The sequence below is a fragment of the Rutilus rutilus genome (genome assembly GCF_951802725.1).
Source record: "Rutilus rutilus genome assembly, chromosome: 20".
Taxonomy (NCBI): domain Eukaryota; kingdom Metazoa; phylum Chordata; class Actinopteri; order Cypriniformes; family Leuciscidae; genus Rutilus; species Rutilus rutilus.
In genome coordinates, this window is record NC_140225.1 from 30632062 (window position 1) to 30654692 (window position 22631).

A 22631-nucleotide genomic window follows, 5' to 3' on the forward strand; every position below is an offset into this window, starting at 1 on the left:
TTATATATATATATACATATATATATATATACATATATATATATATATATATATTTTATTATTCTATTTATATTTTATTATAATTATGATAATGATTTAGCCTACAGATAGCCCCATTAAATAAGGATAAACAATATCTAAAAAGCATACAATTATCTAATATCTAATTAATTAAAAATTAACCTCAAAACATAAAATGCTAAATGGGGGATATCTATAGGCCTATCTAGCATTTAAAAAATATATACGTAAAGTATAGGCTACTACGTTGTTAAATGTTGCGAGCACGTAGATAGCGACATTACCATAGCAGAAATGCAACGTGCCACAGACTTTGCCACGTAAATGTGTTTGCTGGGAATGACCTTGTTAGCATTATCTCAGGTAGGGTTCATTAAGAGCCACACCCTAATTTGAGACGAATATAAATGAAGATCAGGTGGGTGGTTTGGTGTAGCTGTGAAGGTGAGGAGGTTTCTTTTAGAAAGGGAATGTATATTTGATTTACTGTAAATTTAAACTTCCATAACTTTCACTTCAGCAATAATCTGCTGAGTGTTTTTTTATTTATTTTTTAAACAAGACGAAACTTAGGTCTATAACCAAAAGCATTCTTGAATTACAACCATTTAAGTTTGAATAGTGCATTTTAATGTCCATTCTCAAAAAGGGGGGTGAGAGAGAGTTAAGGGGTTAAAGTACCCACCGTTTTCACAGGCTGAATCTTGAGTTTGTAAGCTTTCGAATGATATATAATTTGTCAACATTAGATCAGATAGGCCCATAACAGTTAACAGATGATACAAAAAATATAAAAAATAAAATAAAAAATAAAAAGCTCGATCCCTTGGTCAATAAAACAAAATGCATTTGATTATAATTAACATGACAATGTGTACAAAACTAAAGTAGCCTAAATTCACGTTTATTTTTACGTTTCTGTCAATCTGAGTTCTCTTACGAGAGGTTCTCTCGTATTGCGTAAGTTGCTTACGCTACGGGTAAAGTTGTCTTTTCTCGAGATCTGAAGCCAAAAAATTATCCATAATTTTGTATTTATTGTCAACGCAGTGCGGCAGCCAGCAGACCATAGCAGGCTATATAAGCGTGCTCATTGGCTGCCCTGCGGCAACTGCAGCAGCCTACCAGTGAGCTTTGCGCCCTCCACGCGCCTCAGCCCGCCAGAATGGGTGTGGCTAGCGTGTATAAAAGAGGGGCTCACAGGCTGAAATTCTGATTTTCATGTCTTCAGCGAAGCTCTACGCATCGCTGGACTCTGAGAGAAGCCGCCAGCGTTGAATTCAGCGACCAGCAAGCTTAGGACAGCGCCTGGAGAAGCCGGTCGTCTTCGCCGCCTTCAGCCTGCCGTGCCTGCTACGCTATCCGGCGTCATATCCTTTTTCTGCTGTGTGTGTCCGCCGCTGCGACACACATTCTGTCTAAAAGAGAAATTTCCTACGAGGCGTTGTTTCAAATGCCTCGCACCTCTCTCCCCGCTCTCTCTCTCCTTCTGTTCGAGCCGCGCAAACTGCGCCGCTCACTAGGGACGTTAGAAGCGGATGGTCACGGGGCTAGCTTCCTCGCGTTCTCGCCCTCTGTTCGAGCCGCGCAGCTGCGCCGCTCACAAGGGATGTCAGAAAGCGCACGGTCACGGGCTAGCTGCCTTTACGTTACAAGAAAGCTACCCCGCTGGCGAAAGGAGAAAAGAGTGTTTAGTCCCGTCAAGACCGGACTAACCTCCAGTTCTCACATATTTCTCAGTCCCCTCTTTAGCTCAGGCGACTGGAAATACCATTATTGCAGTAAACGAGCCTGTTATAATACACGCACGCCTGCAAACTAACGCTGACGCAAAACACGCGCTCTCCCCCTCTGTTTGAGCCGCGCAAACGGCGCCGCTCACAAGGGATGTCAGAAACGGACGGTCGCGGGCTAGCTTCCTTTACGCTACAAGAAAGCTACCCCGCCCCGTTCGCGCGCGTCACTCACCGGCGAAAGGAGAAAAGAGGTGTTTGGTCCCGCCAAGGCCGGACCAACCTCCATTTCTCACACATTTCTCAGTCCCCTCCTAAGTTCAGACGACTGGTAACATCTATATTGCAGTAAACGAGCCTGTTATGATACATGCATGCCTGCAAATAAACGCCGTCACAAGACATGATGACGCTCTCTGGCTATTCGCCTATTACAACATCTTCCCGCTCTCTCTCCCTTTGTCTGAGCCGCGCAAGCTGCGCCGTTCTCAAGGGATGTCAGAGCGGACGGTCACGAGCAATGTTCAGTACCGCGTGCCTCACTCACCGGCGAAAGGAGGAAGAGAGAGTGTTTTAGTCCCGCCGCGGACCAACCTCCAATTCTCACACATTTTTCAGTCCCCTCTAAGTTCAGGCGGCTGGAAATACTAATATTGCAGTAAACGAGTTATAATACACGCACGCCTGCAAACGAACGCAGACACATAACATGACGCTCGCTTATAAGCTCGCGCTACCGAAAGCTTATGTGTTCTCCCCCTGTGGCTCAGTGGCGGAACGTTAGGCTTTCGTGTCAGAGACCCGAGTTCGAATCCGGGTCTCGCGGCAGATAAAAGTTAGGTCGAGTCAGGCTTTTACGGCCGTTATTTCCTCGTGCCCAAGAAGGACGGAGCTCTCAGACCGATCTGAGATATTTGAACGAAGCTCTTATGAAAAGACCGTTCAAAATGCTCACAACCAGACAGATCCTCGCGCAGATTCGCCCAAGGGACTGGTTTATTTCCCTCGATCTGAAAGACGCTTACTTTCAGATCCAGATAATACCCCGTCACAGGTGTCGTAGATATTTTTCCCTAAACCTAACTACCTGGGCCGTCTGCACCCGACACCCACCTGATCTTAATATCTCTGGCGTCTACACTCGACACCAATACCTTAAACTCTCTCTGGCGTCTGCTCTCGACACCAATACCTTAACTCTCTGGCTTTTGCGTCTTCAGTCGACAACTGGCCGAGTTTCTAACTAACTTGCTTCCCTAAACTAGCTTCCTGCGCAGGAATAAATCGACAAACAGATCTGCAAATGTCCTTTAAATGCTTTAATCACGGCCAGGAGATCTTCCTGAGCAGTTCTCAGGGAATCTCTCCCAAGAAGCAAGGCCGGAGGATCTCAGACAAATTCCATTGAGAATCCCACCGAAAAACACATAATATAACAGTTTTTATAGAATCAAGAAAACAAATAAGACTAACATGTCACCTTCAATATGATTGGTTCAATTGGTTCAAAAGCCCCAACCTTTTCCCTCTGTCACTGGCATAAGCAAACTCTGATTACTTATCACAAGGTTTTTGCGAACTAGTCATGTCTAGTTTCAGTTCCCCTTTCTGTTATTAATACACATAGACATACACTCAAAGTCACAAGTTTTTCCCCAAAGAGTTTTGACACATTAAAAGCATATGAATGTTATTCCTGCAAGAAAAACAAATGTTAGTTGATTAATTAAAGTTGATTAATTAAAATTCATTCACACAGGCCATTCTTGAGATTCGCCTTCGACGGTCGGGTATATCAGTACACCGTCCTGCCGTTCGGCCTGTCTTTAGCACCCCGCACATTCAAGTGCATGGACACGGCTCTCGCTCCCCTGAGAGCTCAGGCCAGGGCATGCGGGTTTTGAACTATGTGGACGATTGGCTGATTCTAGCACAGTCAGAGGAAGAACTTATCTCTCACAGTACAGTGCTTCTCAGCCACCTGGAAAGCCTGGGTCTCACGGTCAACTGGACCAAGAGCTCATTACTGCCCAGTCAGTCAACCTCTTTTCTGGGTTTGGAACTGGACTCTGTGGCAATGACGGCCCGGCTGTCGACACAGCGCGCGTGCCGTATCCGACACCTGGCCGCGTCTTTCCAGTTGGGCAGCGCCGCACCTCTAAAAACATTTCAGAGGATGCTGGGTTGTATGGCATCAGCTGCAGCAGTGCTTCAGCTGGGTCTACTGCGTATGCGCCCGCTACAACGCTGGTTGAACGCTCGAGTGCCTCACCGAGCCTGGGCGTCCGGCCTTTTTGCGTCGAAAGACAACACTCACTGCCTGACGTTTTTCTCAAAGAGCGAGGACGCGCTGGCCCAAACCTGGCCCAACCGCCCGCTGTATGCTTTCCCTCCGATCTCGCTGTTACCACAGGTGATCAAGAGGATCAGGGAAACACGCCACTCAGTGCTCCTCATAGCCCCGCGATGGGAGAACCAAATCTGGTACCCAGAGCTAGTGAGGCTGTCGCACTCAGCCCCATGGCCGATCCCGGTGAGGAAAGATCTCCTCTCTCAAGCCGGTGGATCAATCTGGCATCCCCATCCAGAGCGTTGGTCTCTGCATGCGTGGATAATCAACGGATACCCGCTGATTTGCCAGAAGGGGTCGTAAACACGATCACGCAGTCTAGAGCTCCTTCCACGAGAAGGCTCTATGCGTCTAAATGGTCAGTGTTCTCTAAATGGTGCGCTACTAAGAGAGCTGTTGGACAAGGGCAGGTCCCCCTCCACGCTCAAAGTGTACGTTGCGGCTATTGCAGCGTTCGCGGAGACGATGCGCAGCCGTGCAATAGGAAGGAACGAGCTTATCATCCGCTTCCTTAGAGGAGCCAGGAGGATGAACCCCCCGCGGCCCCCCTCGGTTCCTATTTGGGATCTTTCTCTGGTCCTAGAGGCCCTGAAAGCGTTTCCCTTCGAACCGTTAGAATCTGTGGATCTAAGATATCTCTCGCTCAAAACCGTTTTTCTGACAGCTCTGTTGTCAGTAAAACGCGTGGGGGATCTACATGCTCTGTCTGTTAGCCCCGCATGTCTCGAGTTCGGACCAAATGACTCCAAGGTCATCCTCAAACCGAGACACGGTTACGTCCCCAAAGCGATTGGCACTCCCTTTAGGGCGCAGATCATCTCCCTGTCGGCTCTGCCAGCATCCGATAGCGAGGACAGTGATAACCTCTTATGCCCCGTCAGGGCGCTGAGAGTTTACATCACACGCTCCGCCGCCTTTAGGCGTTCTGAGCAGCTCTTTGTTTCGTTTGGTGGGCGCACCAAGGGTCTCGCCGCCTCGAAACAGAGCCTGTCCAGATGGATAGTGGACGCTATTGCAGCAGCTTATGCGTCCAAACACCTGCAGTGCCCTTTGGGCATCAGAGCCCATTCCACTAGAGGCATGGCCTCATCGTGGGCTTGGTCCAGCGGAATTTCTATTCACGACATTTGTATGGCGGCAGGCTGGGCCTCCCCCTCTACATTCGTGAGATTTTATAATCTGGAAGTTCCCGCCTTGCAGGCTAAACTGTTATCAGTTTAAGCGATTTGTATGTTCTGCCCAGTCGTTCATGTGCAGACTACTAGCTTTTCTGGTGAGCTGCACTAAGGGATGAGATTCTCTATATACAGACCGGCGGAGCCGCTCTGTATTTCCCCCATCACGCGCTTGTGCACTGGTGCTGGCCCGCGTTGCTGGCCGCCTATTCTCCACTCAGCTGGGCTAGGGGTTATACTCTCTATACATAGACCAGCGAAGCCGCTCTATATTTTCCCTATGATGTGCTTATGTACTGTGCTGCCCCGCGCTGCTGGCCGCATTCTCCATGCTTATACATAGACCTGCAGAGCCGCCCTGTATTCCTATGAAGTGCTTATGACATGTGCTGGCCCCCGTTGCTGGCCGCCTGTTGTGTTCCCCGGCTCCCCTGGGACTCATGCAGTGGATGCTCGGCGCGCACGGCGTTTACAAGGGGTTCCCGTAGCGTAAGCAACTTACGCAATACGAGAGAACCTCTCGTAAGAGAACGTACTCGGTTACCTAACGTAACCTCGGTTCTCTCTAGAAGAGGGAACGAGTATTGCGTAACCTGCCGTGTCGCGCCACGAGCTTATTCACTTCAGTCTATGAAAACCAGAATTGCAGCCTGTGAGCCCCTCTTTTATACACGCTAGCCACACCCTTTCTGGCGGGCTGAGGCGCATGGAGCGTGATGTCACGCAGGGCTCACTGGTAGGCTGCTGCAGTTGCCGCAGGGCAGCCAATGAGCACGCTTATACAGCCTGCTATGGTCTGCTGGCTGCCGCACTGCATTGACAATAAATACAAAATTAAGGATAATTTTTTGGCTTCAGATCTCGAGAAAAGACAACTTTACCCGTAGCGTAAGCAACTTACGCAATACTCGTTCCCTCTTCTAGAGAGAACCGAGGTTACGTTAGGTAACCGAGTACGGTCGGTGTCGTTGCCACAACGCGTTGCTATTGGTTGCGTCAAGTTGCGTGTGTCTTTCTTCGGATGATCGAGGGTCACAGAGTAGTGTGTAGACGGCAGGCGTAACCGTAGCAAAAGTTATGCGTTTTAAAATGAAAATGCACTAGTGTAAACGTAGGCATTTCACATTCTGCCCGGGAACCGATGCTCTCGAGACAAATATAGTTATTTCAGTGGCCTATGTGGCTCGATCGACGGCGGGAAGGAATAACCAAACAATTTTTAAACGTTTTTTTCCAAAAGTGTCGATTCAATTAAAAATCCACATATCACATATTTTAAAATATTACATAATTCAATGAAGCCTGTTGTCATGTATAATTCACCGATCAATCATTATCTGGCACAACAAATTCAAATTTCATTGGACAATGTGAAGTGGAGCGGTAATTTTCTTTATATAGCCTACTGTCTATGGTAATTTTCCAGTCATTCATAAATCGTTTGAAAATTAGATGGACAGACGAATTTACATTTATGAAGCGATTTAAGAGACAGATTTTGAGATTGTCTGATTTAAGACTTAAGATTTAAGATTTAAGAAAGCCTCATGTGAGCAAGACTCTGAGATTAATTGTAGCTGGTTTTCTACTCTCAGAATATGATGTTGATGATGATATTATAATAAAGCTAATAAAAGATTTAACAGGATCCACCTCTTAGTTTCTTCAGCTGTTTTAATTCAGTGATGTATAGAAGCTTGTTTCCGCCACAGAATAAAAGGTAATTACGCCTTTTTATCTCACAATTCACATTTCTAATCTCCTTATATCCTGCAATTCTGACTTTTTTCTCATAATTTCTAGCCTTGATTAATTTGGACAAAAATCATCCCTGCACAATGTCCATTGCATTGTGATGGTGGGAGTGGTCCTATGTGTGCATATACAATGCAGTTTTCTCTGTATATGTATATATATATATGATGTGCATGGATAAATCATTTCTAATAAATTATTTCTTTATTGCAATATTCAATAAAAACAAGAATTGTCCAATTGTCCATTTCATGGTGACTTTAATATGTTGTTCAGGCAACACGTGCATAATATGATTATCTTCACTTTATGCATATTTATAATTAAACAAAATATGATATAAATCAAATAAAACCAAATCAGGAAATACATGCATACTCTTTTTATCTTTAATGTATATTTATAATACAGAGAATATAGTATATTTATACATGAAAATGAGCTATTTTGGCTTTAAATGTAAACACCATTGTTAATTCATGTGTATCGTCCTAATAAATAAAGTTTCATTTTTTTATTCAGTTCATTTTACAAAGTACAAATGTTGGTGATGCTTCGTTCCCTTGTTCATTCGCTGGTATCCTTAGGCACGCTCCGCTTTTTACATGGACGACTTGCACCTACATTTTCCTTTTGAGGAAATGTAATGATAAGTAAGACGGAAGCAATAGCAAGTAAAATGATGATTTATTGAACAGATGTTCACACAGGAAAACTCAGAACAGGCAGATGATCGCTTGATGCCGAAAGTCAGACCAGGAACACAGACTGCAGGAGAGCGGTGACGCAGGGACTGAGATGGGCGATCCAGGGGTGAGTGAAGCAGAGAAGATAATCCAGAGGTGAGAACGGGAGTGAAGCAATCCGGTATCCAGTGAGACGGGAAACACGAGGAATACAGGAAACAGGCACGAACACGGGAAGCTTCAACAACGATCTGACAAACACAAGACGAAAGACAAGGCATTAAGTATTAAGTATTAAATATTGTTATTAAGTAAGCTGGCTAGATAGTCTGCAGCTGCCGCTGATGATGATAATAAGCGGTAACGCCCACAAGAAACAATCAGCGCAAAGGAGACCCACACACACACACACACACACACACACACACACACAAGACCAGAATGAGACAGCGGATCTACCAACCGTGACAGGAAATAGACATAATCAGGTTTAATAAGCTGGAAGGAGGTAAAAAAGACATATCACTTAACTTGTTTTACCATGAGGGGTCTATGAATTTTACTGAAATATACAAAGTATTCTAAGTTGAGGATAACAAACAAAGTAGCTTAGTTGAAGACCGTGCTTGTTTGTTTTTAATAAATCTGAAAATAATTTATCATAATAAGAGATCATTTTCACAATTACCCTGAATATCTGGGGGAAATGTGGGTCCCTCTCAATGTCTATGGTGGTTGCAGCCTTAGCTGAAGTTTTCACCTTGGAGGTCAGGAAACCGAGTCTTGTGTTTTCTCTTGAATTCAGCTTTCTCTTCTTCACTTGGTTTAGAGTCAGATACTGGAGGAATAAAAAATCATTAAGACACAATTGATGGAAATAATCAATATTAGAGAACAAATTTTTATGTTCAAGAATTTATTTCTGGGGGAAAAAAACAAATTAACGAGTATCCTAAATGTTCAAGAGAAATCGTCTGGGTTATGTATGTAACCCTCGTTCCCTGAGTAGGAGACGTTACGCTGAGACGACGAATGGGGTTTCGCTTAGAAAGCCTCTCGCCTTCGAGTATTATAAAACGGCAGCCTTCTCTTCTCCACTTGGTTTAGATTCAGATACTGGAGGAATGAAAAATAATAATTAAGATACAATTGGTGGAAATAATATATTAATAATCTAAAAGAAAACAGTATCTTTTGTTGTTGTGGCGCTGGCTGAATTTCTTACCTTCAATGCCAGGAAACCAGGTCTGGAGCTTCCTTCTGAACTCAGCCTTCTCTTCTTCAGCGTGTTTAGAGTCAGAAACTACTGAATTAAAAAAAAAAAAAACATCAAGTGACACAATTGGTGAAAATAATATACTAATATATATATAAACTTGACTTGACTATAAAAAGAACATTACAATGAACAAAAATTTGAAAACCTCACTACAAATAATCCAGAATTGAAGACAAATGCTAATAATCTACTCTGTCTGTTACTCTTCCTCACACCTGAAATCTCTGATCGAGTGAATCTCCTGAAGTTCTCCATCCTACAGTAGATCATTTCTAATCCACTTATGTTGTAAGATCTGCTCTAACGTCAGGCGTTTAGTTGGATCCAGGGTTAGGCACTGGCTAATCAGATCACTGCATTCTGTACACATTTTATCAAGGAGAGAGCTGGTTAGTCATGACCATGTGACACTAATGTTGGCATCTATGAAAACAGCATCTGAAACATGATTAATATAAGGTAAAGTGTTCTTTATCTTTGCTTTAAAGGTGAAGTATGTATTGTCTTCTGCACTAGTGGCACGTTGCGAAATTACAAAATAAAGCATGTTTTAAAAAACCTACGTCATCACGTCATCCCCAACTCAAACATCACAAACGCAGCTCTTACTGGTACTTGTGAAGGCATGTTTCAGGTCCAACATATTAGGAATACTTTTAGCTGTGTTGCATTTGTCTTTATGAACATTTGTCTTTTGATCTGTTCACTTTGACGAGTTCATGACCTGTTTAATCTCCGAAAGTAGAAATGCAGTGAATTTTGGCTTTCACTTCTGTGACTAAAGCTACATTTCTTATAGTATTTAACTATATATCAAAAATTTTACACACTTCACCTTTAACTGTGTCTGTACTGAGCCTTTTGCTTTATGTGTGTGTTCATCAATGTTATTAATATCATTCCCTCACCGTTGGATAAGCTGGTGTTCTGAAATGGCTTCTTTGGTTTCCGTTGGATTGTGAAAAGGAGGACATGCGTTCACCATCTCGTACAGCAACACTCCTAGAGCCCAGACATTTGCTGGGACGGCGTGAAATCGAGGTCCTGTGAAGACTTCAGGTGGGCAGTAATCCAGTACTCCTGTAAGCAAGACATTTGTGCATTGTTGAGCAATTTTTTCAAAGTGTCAAATAATCAGCAAGTCATTACATCCAGGTTTCCACACACTCCCAAAATGCTCACCAATGTAAATGTGGCTGTCGTAGCCATCACTACTAAGCAGCTGACCACAGCCAAAGTCTATCAGCTTGAGCTCTAACGTGTCTTTCTTCAACAGGAAATTGTGTGCATGAACATCATTGTGAAAAACGTCATGATCAATGCAGTGTTGCACTGCCAGCACAGCCTGTCGCATGATGACCCGTGCGGTCGTTTCGTCCAGTTGAGGATTACGAATGATAAAGTCCAGCACGCTCTCGCAGGGTTCGGGATACTCCATCACCAGGGTGAATTTTCGAGGGTGCTCAAACCAATCGTGTAGTTCTATGACGTAGGGGCTTATGGGTTCTTGCCTCATCATTAGCAGCAGAGCCACTTCTGTAATGAGAGGTTCGGGACGCCCAGGCTAGAGAAAAGAAAAGAAGGTATTTTTAAAGGTACTTTTCTGTGATCTTTGTAGATCCGATCAACAGAGCCTTTCCAGGCTTATTTGTCCATTACATTTACACCTAATGCTTCCTACAGGTGTATTGACTACAGTAATCAGCACTTAAACAACTAAATACACATTCAGCTTTTGGCCAACTTACAATAGAAAGATAAAGATCGTTGCAAGTCTTGCGCATCCGCTTGATGGCAACCTGCAAAAATGAAAAAAGAAACACACTATTCAATAACAGTAACAGCATTCAAGCGCCTGACCTTACACATAACATTTACGATTTGAGCATCTAAGTATTAAATCATCTGTATTAAATATGTTTTGATGCGTGCAAGAGCAAAATGTTTATACAATTCAACAAGACTGCTTTACCTTTTTGCCATCAAATTTGCGTGTTCCCTCGAACACTCTTCCAAATCCTCCGGATCCAATCATCTCTCCCGCGTTATAGAGACTCAAAGGAGTCTGAAAAACAAACAGGAAAATATGAGAAATATATGAGCTTGCTAGATCCTTTGTTTTATAGTAAAAATATCAGTGCAGGTCGAAAAAATAATATTAATATTCTCTGAAAACAAGCCTCAAGATATCTTTAGTGGAAAACAAGACGATAATACTGTTTAAAACAATAATGACTGCAGATTTACCATGATCTGGCTCGACGCCGGAGTGATCTGGATCAGAATCTGGCTCTGAGTCCAGATCTAGTGGAGGAACGAAAGGCTCCACAACATCCACAGCTTTACTGCCAGAACAGCAGCAGGACAGACTCGTCCACAAGTTCCTGATGAACCGACACATTCTTTCCATCTTCTTATGTTTTGTAGGTTTCTCTGAAAAAAATAAAAAAAATAATTAGAAACATCTCTGACCTCACATTTAACAATGATATAACTTCCATTTTACTGTTAAATTCTTATCTTTAATGTCACAAATCCAAAGTAATGCAAATATTTCCAAGCTATCCGCCTGACGACGCTCTGTTTCTGCTTAATACCTGCATAAATGTCCCTTAGCGGTGACCAACATTTTTTCACAATATTAAGTAATAATCATTTCATTTTATTTGTTTTCGGGTGTGTGTCAGACAGCGCAAGTGAGTTCATGGCTAATTGGCTTAACAAAAATATATTTAAAGAACGTTTTGTCCAACTAAAATATTTCAGAAAAATTTCGCTAAGAAACAGTAAATGTGACCAGACCTTAACTTGTCAAACATTTTAAGCAGTCACCATTCTGCCTTGTTTCAGTCTCACCTGTGGAGCTCTTGTTCACATCCTCCATGGCACCCGGAGCAGTCGGGACATCTGAAGTCTCGACGGGAACTTGACCAGGCAGTGGAGGACACGTCCAGTCTTGGAAGCTGTCGGATCTGGACAAACTTCTGTTTCCGCCACTGCCCTGTTCATGTTGGCTCTCAGATCTGTTACTGCTCCTCTTCCTGACGATGTACGAGCCTGTGCTGCTCAAGCTCGACGACGACCCACAAAACCGCCGCACCACATCCCTCACACAGTGGGACAAAGATGGTGTGGACATGATGCCCGGTGGAGAATCTGTGGAAGCAGCTCCACTGGATCTGCCTGAGGCTGGAATATTCCAGACATTTTTAATAATATTAATAATCAAAAAATGCAACTTTCTATTTTTAGCAGTCATCATTCTGCCTTATTTCAGTCTCACCTGTGGAGCTCTTGTCCACATCCTCCATGGCACCTGGCGCAGTCGGGACGTTTGAAGTCTTCATTGGCTCGACGGGAACTTGACCTGGCAGTGGAGGACACGTCCAGTCTTGGAACATTTCTAATAATATTAATAATCAATGTCAGTGGTTACACCCCAAAAAATGCAACTTTCTATATTCAATGACAAATAATTTATGAACTTTAATAAAAGCCTATTCTGACCTCTGCGAGAGTGTTTGGATGAAGTGGACGGACGTCCATCATCTGGCCTCTGCAACTCTCTCTTCCTCTGAGCCGGACCTGTGGACACAGAAACAAACTCACAAGACAGAGGTGTTAAATATCCAGGAATAAGCTCCTGGCTCTGTGCCTGGCTCGGGCCTGGCATCCTCCTTCAAACTGTAATAAAAACAATACAATACAATACAATAAAATACAATAAAATTCTCCTCAGAAAACCCCCTCCCAATAAAATAAAACAAATAATTAAATAAAACTCCAAACTCCCTCTAAAATGAGAAAAGAACAATCGAGTAGAAGTGTCCACAGAAATAATATGATAAAACTATAAATAAACTATGTAAATGATTATATCCTCCGATCTCCTTCTAGAATAAAAGTCTCTCTGAAATCCTCCAAACAGCTTCAAAAGCGCAAGATCAGCACAGAAAATATTCAGCAAGTCTCTGAATCGCCTCGTCTCAACAAGCAGAAAGCGATTTAGCCTGTTGATATTTGCAGACAGAATTCATAACACGAACGAATTCATAACATAACAATAATGTGCTTTAGCAACAAAAATTCGAAGCATTACAGTTACAGCATTATTCGAAATGCCTGAAGTCGCGCGTGAGCAGAGCGCGTGAGCGCACATCGCATCTGGAAACAAACTGAATCAGGACTGAATGTTATTGTTAAATAACCATTTAACAAGTGATATAATAATGTATCATAACTGCTTAGCTAAAAATGTAATATGTTAACTTAAAGCATGAAATAAGATACCACGAATCAGTGAATTTGAGTCTGATTAGTGTATATTATCAGTAATAAATATATATAGTAGTAATATATAATATATCAGTAATATAAAGTAATATATATATATATATATATAAAAATTGTAATCGTTCAAAAAAGTAGTATGACATTTATGTCAATGCGATTCAGAGACGAATACTAATGTTGTCCACCAGAGGGAACCACAGAATAGCAAGTTAAAAAACTATGAAAATTGTTCATTAACTTGTAGTTAAAATAGCATATCAATTCATTATAGTTTCATAAAGTTGAATAAAGCCCAATAATGAGTTTGCAAAAACTTACAGACCATGATTTTTTTATTTTATTTTATGATATTGACAACATATTTGTCAAGTTGCAGACATGACAGAATTGATGTCCAATTGAAGAAGAGGCACTATATTAACTGTCTACTTTTATATAGTACATATATTAATACTTCCATAAAGAGACACTTAAAAACTCATATTTTATTTGAAAAGAGACATGTCCATTGTATAACTAAATATCATCAACACAAGCCATTGTGCTTGAACACCGACGATCGCCTCAAGTTAAACTGCATTGTTTCATTTACCTTCTGTGTCATTGCCCACAACGCTTACGTGACAGGACTTGAAACAGCTAAAACAATAAAAGGCATGATGACTTACATCGCATCCAGCTAGCCAGCTCAGTCCAAACTCCATCATCCTTATTTTTTCTTCGTTTGAACGCCATGAGAAAGGATTTTGTAAAGATAAAACCGATTTTAAATTCATCTTGAAAGAGATATTGCGGCTGGCTTTACCTTGAAAGTCGAGAACGGTCCAATCACACAAGGCCAAAATATAAAAAAAAACAACTTTGATTCGCTGAAATCAAAAGTGGGAGGGTCTGGCACAAGGCCAATCTGAAACAAACCAATTACAGCTTAAGAATAATTAGGCACGTTGATTTTCTGATCATATATATATTTTTTTTTCAGGCACATTTGACCAGTTCCAAACCACATTAATCTCAATAACTACTATTCATTTTGTATTGAATAATTTATAAGTGATATATAATTTTTCATGAAAGCTGGAAATAAAAAACGCCTTGTATTCAGGTGTGCATAATTATTAGGCAAGTTTTCTTTTACAGATAAAATAAGCCACAAAAATAAGAGAGAGGTAAAGATTTGAACTAAGATTACAATTTTAACACATAATGAAAATGTGCATGAGTTTCAGATGAATTTACAGGTTTCAATATTCATACTATGTTTACATATGACTCAGTAAAGCCCTGCCATTCATTTCTATTTATTTAATGAATCATAATGCGATCGTATTATTCAACGCACTATTATTATGTTTGAGACATCAACCACTGGTCGATGACCATAATGTTTGTATAAACTGTAGGTAACAACTGGTAAAATGTTCATCTAGGTCATAAAAAACATAATATTTTCTTCTCAGCCATGTCAACAATTGTCCGTGAGTGAAATCTCCTCCCATCCGTTGTCTGATTGGCCTTTCGCAAGGATTCCTGGGTAGTTAAAGTGTGCGGAGCCTGCATCTATGCGGGCTTCGCGGAAGACCGCTTCAAGGGTACAAAGGGGGCGCTGCTGAGCACACTTCAGAGCGTTAAAATGCTGAATGGGACGGCCTACGGACTCGTAGCCTCAGCGAGCACGCGCAATTTAAGTCCACGAGACCGAAAGTCCACATGAAGTGCGCCATTTGGGACAGGGTCAAACTGTCGATCAAAGCTCATAACGGAGTATATTGGACAGCCATTGATAGTACATCGGTTTTACACTCGTTGTTGCAGTGCAATGTGGGATTGAATAAGTGCACTCAATAATGTCCACTATGGTTTCGGACACTACAAATGTCTGTCCTCTCAAATAACGCCCTATTTGAGGGTATAGGGAGCGATTTCGGACTCAACCAGGGACTACAGCGAGAGGTTTCAGGACATCTTTCAGGTCCGGGAGTCTCCTGCATATTGATAGAGGCTCTCTGACGGCCGCAAATTATATGCATGTTTGTTATATGCATATTGGAAAGCAGTGTCTCAGCGAGCCTCAACAGCGCCACCTTGTTACCGGAGATAGCCTACACGATCCATTATCAATCTTTGTTTACACTGAATGTAATAAAATCAGAATCATTCTCACGTTTCGATGCCTCCCTAGTTATGATTTGTCACTGAAGTTTTAATCAGGCTACTTATCCGGTCGGCCGAGTAAAATTCCACTTGTCCTAGACGAGCGTTAATGTTGAACCCTGTAGTTCCCTTTCAAAAGGGAACTCGCACTGTGTCGATGACGCTATGGGGAACACCCTCCTCCACGTGAACCGGTGTCTGAAAGCTTATCCAATCACGGCAATCGTTATTGACCGGCGACAGCCTATGACGTCACTACTAGTCCAACCCGGAAGTATAAAAGGGGCGCCTAGAGAACATGTGATCCTCTTTTCGTCTTCAGGGACTGTTTTGTTTGTTCGAGCAAACTACGCTTATGTTGATGGTCTGGCTGGTGATGCCTTGCGCTCAATGGCTGTGTTGCAACATAGCAGGCTGATCTGCTGAAAGATTTGGACCACGGTCAGGGTCTTTATTCAAGAGAATTCATAACGTTATGTAATATAGCGCATTATAATTTGCCGTATATTCCCATATATTTATGAACAAATAACGATGATGGTGAGAGAACATTGTGCTTAATAAATTTTTCATCTTCAAACCAAACTTGGGTCTTCAGCCGACAAAGTTTGAATCCCGTCTGGCTAGTGCGCTTCCCATAATGTTCACGCATTAGGTCAGTAGGCGCAGAGTAGACGGTCTTTTGTGGCTGTTTGAACACATTTGATCACACGAGCGTTTACACTACGAAAACAATCTGGTTGAATGTGTTTTCTTCCTCTGGAAGTGGTTAAAGCAACACTAGGGAAAATTATTTACCTTAAAATAATGTTTCCAAAATCGTATCAGTGGCTCATCAAGTCGTAACAGGGTGAAAGGCACTTCTGGATTCGCTTTGCAGTCCTATATCTGCTATAACCACACTATGCAAGTTTGCCAAACCGGGTCGCGTTTCTGTAGTCCGAATGAGACATAGGAAAACTACAAGTTTGACTTGCTTTACGTCAAGCGTTACAATAGTCATTATTCCGTTTTTCTTCGTTTCTGATGTCGCAATACATCATACTTTCATGAAATCATGCATCATACTCTACCTTGTCCTTGGACATTGTTCATTCCAAAGCCGGTGCTAGATAAACAACGAGCGTGCGTGCGACAGTAGGCTGCGGACGGCGAACTTACTTACGACAGCGGTAATGGACAATTCCGCTTCCAACCTGTAGGGCGACCGAAGAGGAAAAGTTCCTTAGTGTTGCTTTAAAAGTGGACAAGCTCAAAAAGTTTAGACCCCGTTTACACCTGTATTTAGCGTCGTCCACTTGTGATCTGATCGACCAAAACTCATCTTACTTTGAGAAACTGTTTATATTACAGACTGATGCCTCTGAGAGGGGTGTGGGGGCGGAGCTTCTACAGGGACCTAAGGAGGAACGACATCCTGTGGAGCTCATTCTCTCCTTAGATATTTTGGGGTTTAGATTTATATTATATTGAGTACTTTTGTTGAGTTAAGGTTAAGTAAAAGTACATTCCTTTTGGAATAAGTTTTTTTCATTTTCATTTCATTTTATTGTTTATTTTTACAGGGACAATGCACAATTAAAAGTAATTGCACCAGAGTTAGCTAATAGCTAGTTTTCATCTGCTGTCCCTGGGCAGGTAAACAAATAAAATAACATACAATATTACATATACACCACATAAATCATCACAATACATATGTCCAGGAATGTAAAATGTACAAAATCAGCATATAAAACAGATCATTTACAACACAGTCATTAATGGTTGCTGTTATTTGTAGCTTATGTAGTAGTGTTGTTGTTAGTCTTCCCCTGTGTGTCAAAATTGGTCTGATCAGCCAATATATAAGTACCCGTTGTTTCTTTTGTAGGAAGTCAGATGTATTTTTGAGTCTTTTATGTTCAGAGCTTTAGTTACCGTCTGTTTATTTGACCTTTTTTTGGGGCCCAAAACTTTAGCTTTATTTTGTTGCCATGATTGTTGGGAAATAAAAATCCTTACTTTTGAACTTCCCTTGTGACTCCTCTTGCTTAACTGCTTGGTCCCTGACATAGTGTCAACGTAATGTTCAGTTTGTTTTGGTTTTCTCTCGTCACATGTGTTCCTTTGTTCTCTTTTAGTTAATTATCTTTGTGTATTTAAGTTCGTGCTTGAGTTCAGTTCTTGCTCCTGTATTGTTATGTATGGCAAGTTGGCTATTATCCTTGAAATATTTATCTAATAAACCTTGTATACCTTCATCCTCGTCTTCCTTGAACTTTACAAGTAGACCCTTGCATTTTCACTTCTAAGTTTTGTCATAGATCAGGAATGTTTAAAAGCATTTATTCTTTTCTATTCTTTGAAAGCATTTATTTAAAGGGGTCACATCGTATTTTTAAATACCCCAATACCCAACTTGAGGGTGAGTAAATAATGATGACAGAATGTTTTAGATTATTGAATTTGTTTTTGGGTAACTGTTCCTTCAAGTTTCAAGATTTCCCTGAATCTTTGCAATAATACAAGAATGGAAACAAGAAAAGAGACTGACTCTGCATGCAGGGTTTTTTTTTTTACATAACCACAAAGATTATATTAAATAAGCATTTATTTAAAGGGACCATGTCATAATTTTTTATAAGCCCACTAAGATCCACTTATAATGTTCAAGTTTTATTAAGCTGAATGATTAATACAGCCTAAAATTAACACTAAATTAACACAAGTAAAAATCAGCGTTGGCAAGTATATGAAACGGTGTCAATCACCAGTTGGCCAGTAATATTTTTATGATTTCTAACAATGCAATGTTGTGAGAACATGAGAGCCAACATGACCGACGCTCGGATTGATGGACCAGCGCTGCATCGAAAGTTTAAGGCGTGCCAATTTAAACATGCAAGCGCAAGAAGCAAAAGTTTGACCTCAATTTGTTATTCGCAAGTGGTGTGGGAAGTTTCTGTGCGCAAAAGCGCGTGCCCAGAAAGCTGTGACTCAGACAGCGCGCGAATACTGTTCTTCTCTGGCCAATGAACGAACAGTGTATGATTATGATTCAGGCAGCATTACTGGTCAGAAGTCAGATTGGATCAGAACATTGGGAATATTTTCCAGTTCCATCTGGTTGAAGATCGGAGTCACGCCAATATGGAGACGAGTTTGTTGAGGATCGGTGCCGATGGCTGTCGTGTCGATGAGGCCTTCACAGGGCTGATGAGGCTGACCCTTGAGGAAGGCGTTGTGGTCATGTCTAGGCGCAGGTCCACCATCTGATCTGGATACGGCCCGGATCTGGCTGACTGCAGTAAACCTCAGAATAAACAGACTAACATTAGCATAGATGCCATTCTTCTCATGATGTTACGAGTACATCAGGTCAGGTCATCATAGTCAGTTAAACAGCTGAGAAAGAAAACACACATGTACAGTATAAGTAGGCTATATTGGATCAGTGCATTAGGTCTTAAAGTGACAGCAGCCTAATAATCCTCAAACAACAAAGGACCACGAAAAGAAAAAGAAAAAAAAATCACTCACACACTGAATAACTTTTGTAACTTTAATGAAGATTAATCTGTTTAATTTAGTAAATAATGCAGTGTTATTTTACATTTGATTAATTTATTAAATTGAAAATTATGAATTTTCACAAGTATCTAAATTTTGGTGTCATGCCTGTCAAACTGTCTGTTTTTGCAAAAAAAGTTTCATGGCCGGTAAAACTTTTTTATGGCAGGTAAATTTTTGGCCATTGGCAGGTCATTATGGCTTAAAAAAATGGCCATTGGCAGGTCATTTCATAATCATATGATGAACTTTACACAGTTTTTGAACTGGTCTTCAGCTGAATAATGGCACTACTGTCTTAGAGCTGCTTTACAGCACGACTGAATTCTGTTTGAGTCATTGATCATTATCCTCCTGTTTATCACTGTAAAGCTGCTTTGAACATTCTGAATTGTATAAAGCGCTATAGAAATAACTTGACTTGACTTTGAAAACAAAGCAACTGTGTCTGTGATGACTTGAGGACTTCTTTCCAGTTTTCAGTCTCTCATGTTCTTGCTCAGACGTGGACAGGTTTGAGTTTCCCGTCAGGATGATATCCATCCAATCCTGTGTTTAATCCAGTGTGTTTTTTTGTAGACTGGATGGTGTGTGTCCAACCCTGGAGAAGAAAAGCAAAATAATTCTTAACTCTGACAGTCTATTACATCCCAAGCTTTGGGCTGGACTCCAGCAAGCCAAATATGTTATTTCATATCCAATACAAAGATTTTATGAACATGTGAACTCATAATTGTCTCTTTTAGAGCTTCTTTAGCCGAACTGAATTCTGTTAGTTATTTTCCTGTTTATGGGGAGAGTGGGGTGAGTTGTGCCAGTTTTTACTCAAAGTGACTTTAAAGTGAGGCCATGGCAGTAATGCCTTCAACTTAAGGATGTACATATATTTCAGGATGCGGTGCATCCCTGAGAACAATAACTTTGGATCTGAAATAAATTGTTTCAGAAATATAGCTCTTGGGAAGAAAGTGGTCATTTCAATGTTATGAACCGTAATGCTATATGAAAAGCAAGATAAATTCAATACACAATTACTCATTTAAGGTTTATTTAGATATTGTCACCCTGGAATACCATAGCATGCGTTTTTCCTACTATGGTCAATTGCATAGGGATTTTGTATTGAACATAACTCTGGATCACAGTGTCATAGAGACAAGGGGGCGGGCTCATTTTACTCAGACGACCAATCAGTCTCTCAGGATCATTGTGAAGCTATCAAGCTATGCCCTAGCAACCATTTAGAGCACCATAGCAACACATATGATATTTGTAAATCATTTCAGGCAAAAAGGCTTTGGCAATAGATGCCTGTTGACATAGCGCTGTCAATTATGTAACATATAAGAATAAAGTGACTAGGCTAATTTCTAAACATCCTATTGTGACATAGGCCACTTAAAAACGGAATAAAACTTCTCTTTAATAACATAGTGCAAACTCAAAACTGAAATCAGTGTTAGCTAAATTAAACAAATAGCAGGCAGGTCTAAGTTAAACAATGATGAGGCATGCCCATCTCCTCACTTCTCAAGATTATCCCCTGTGAGTATGTAGGTCTAGGTGGTCTGGATCTGGCACAACTTAACCCAGGCCCTTTGGCACAAATCACCCCAGACCCACAAGTTTGAAAAACTAGCATGATCCAGCAGTTAAGAGCTAACATCATGCTAACTGTATAGACTCATTGTGTAGACTACTAAAGCTCTAAAACATGTGTGAAATGTTTTCAAACTTGTCTATAATTGTTCAGACACTACAATCAAAAAACCTTGATGGGGCCCCGCCCCTGCCTGTCCCCGCCCCCCAATTTAACCCATTGTTCATCATTAACCAGCACAAATTGAAATTATAACAATTGGTAAATCTGATAAATGACAGAGCAATTCATCACATCAAATATACTATTTAATGTTATATTTCAAATTACAAATATACAAAAATATAACAAATTGCTCCAAACAGTTTGGAAAAACAAATCTTTTTGCATTTTGAATGTGTCTAGTCGTAATGGTATAATGATTTATTGTGTGGTGGGACATTGTGAACAAATGACATATTAGAGTATTAAGGTGTGTGTTTGTGTTTGTGTGTGTGTGTACACAAGAGCAGGGCTGGACTGGGACAAAAAAATCGGCCCTGGCATTTTGGCCCAGACTGGCCCACTATATAAACACCACCCATCTTTGCACGCCCTTAATTGCATACCATCTCCTATTCCTTAAAACCACTAATGCCATGTAATGAGTGAGTATAGGAACGAGTGAGAGTTAACAGATGAAATAAGTAAAAATTTGACATTTATTAATACAGTTGAACTATACTCCACAGTGATGAATCCTAAAACAAGCTATAAGCTGCATTGGCATAGCAATACCCGTGTTTCTTACAGGATTTTTGGTAAAATTGTGGTGGGTGGACCTCTGTCCTTCTGAGAGTTCAAAATTAAAAGCTCCAAACCATATTCAGTGTGCCAATTAAACAAGGAAAAATGTAAAACTCTTTTAGTTCCAGTGTCTATTTACATTACACTACATAATAATGTTATAATATTAATCCAATGACAGTAATAGCCATATTTTGTAAAAACAAATGCACTAAAAAATAAAGGAAACTTTCATAATTAGATTTGTACCTATTTCTATACTTGAAAGAGATAAGCACATGATCTTTTATTTTGACGGAAACTGCATCAAGCTTTTATTTTGGCTGAAAACATGGTTTACAAACGCCTCTCATTAAATTTCTAGTGAATTGCAGTAATCGTCAACTATGCAGATGTGGAAATAATCTGTAACTGGGTTATGGGTTCCTACACTCATGACATATCCTAAGTGTTTTGAAAGTAGTTCTGCTTACCGCGGACTCTACACTTTCTCATCTCTCTCCTGATCCAGATCCTCCTCACTATCATCATCATCACAGGAGCTGATGAAGGGCAGAAAACATACTGTATATTCTGACACAGTTTACAGCGTCTGCTTTAAGGGCCTGTTTCTATTGTTTCGCGATATTTCTCTGCACATTCCTTGCGTTTCTTCTCCATCTCGCTGACTATTTTGACAGATACACACTGACACTGCTGCACGCTCGCTCACTCGTTTAAAGTTGTGATTGGGCCAGCCCAGTGTCAATCAAGAAAAGAGCCAATGGGCCGCTGATCTACGTGTTTCATGGGCTGGTCTGTCAGAAAGAAAAAAAACTAACGCTGACTTTTTTTGACCAATGCATTACACCAGCACAAACCCAGCGCGTTCGCGCGATGTTGTTGGTTACCTACTAACGAACGTATGGTGCGTGTGCGTGCGCCTCGTACACAACGTTATATATAAAGCTTGCAGGACAACTTGGTTGGCATTGCCTTTTCAGCGTGAGAAATACATGGTGTGGCGTGTGAGCGTGTGAACTGGTTGAATTGCGTGTGTCTCACGGCCAATGCGTGAGACTTGAGAACCCTGGTTTCAGGTGTGTGTCAGACAGTGCGAGTGTCCTGAGTTCATATGGGGTGAGATTTCGGTCACAATTCTGCGCGCGAGATCACATTTTGAGCGTGGAAAAGGGCATTTCGCACGCGCGTGAACTGAGTTTTGCGGAGAAATGTTCGTCTCGCAGATAAGAAAATATTGCGAGCGA

The 22631-nt window shown here is 41.2% G+C and overlaps 1 protein-coding gene across 6 annotated transcripts; it reads right to left on the minus strand.

Moving 5' to 3' along the window:
* Positions 1-7346: 7346 nt before the first annotated feature.
* LOC311279880 (serine/threonine-protein kinase pim-2-like) lies at positions 7347-12688 on the minus strand. 6 transcript variants are annotated; one of them, XM_084391664.1, is made up of 10 exons: positions 11247-11561; positions 10972-11064; positions 10748-10798; positions 10182-10563; positions 9908-10079; positions 9215-9359; positions 8946-9023; positions 8740-8836; positions 8409-8558; positions 7351-7971 (listed from the first exon to the last, which is right to left on the minus strand). In XM_084391664.1, exons 1-6 carry the CDS (start codon positions 11247-11249, stop codon positions 9350-9352), a joined length of 711 nt encoding a protein of 236 aa, XP_084247790.1. In that variant the 5' UTR covers positions 11250-11561; the 3' UTR covers positions 7351-7971; positions 8409-8558; positions 8740-8836; positions 8946-9023; positions 9215-9349. The 6 variants fall into 6 exon arrangements, 5 of the variants coding, with proteins under 5 accessions (XP_084247791.1, XP_084247788.1, XP_084247790.1 ...); XM_084391665.1 differs by having other exon boundaries at positions 7347-7971; positions 8481-8836; XM_084391662.1 differs by having other exon boundaries at positions 7350-7971; positions 8409-8836.
* Positions 12689-22631: the final 9943 nt, after the last annotated feature.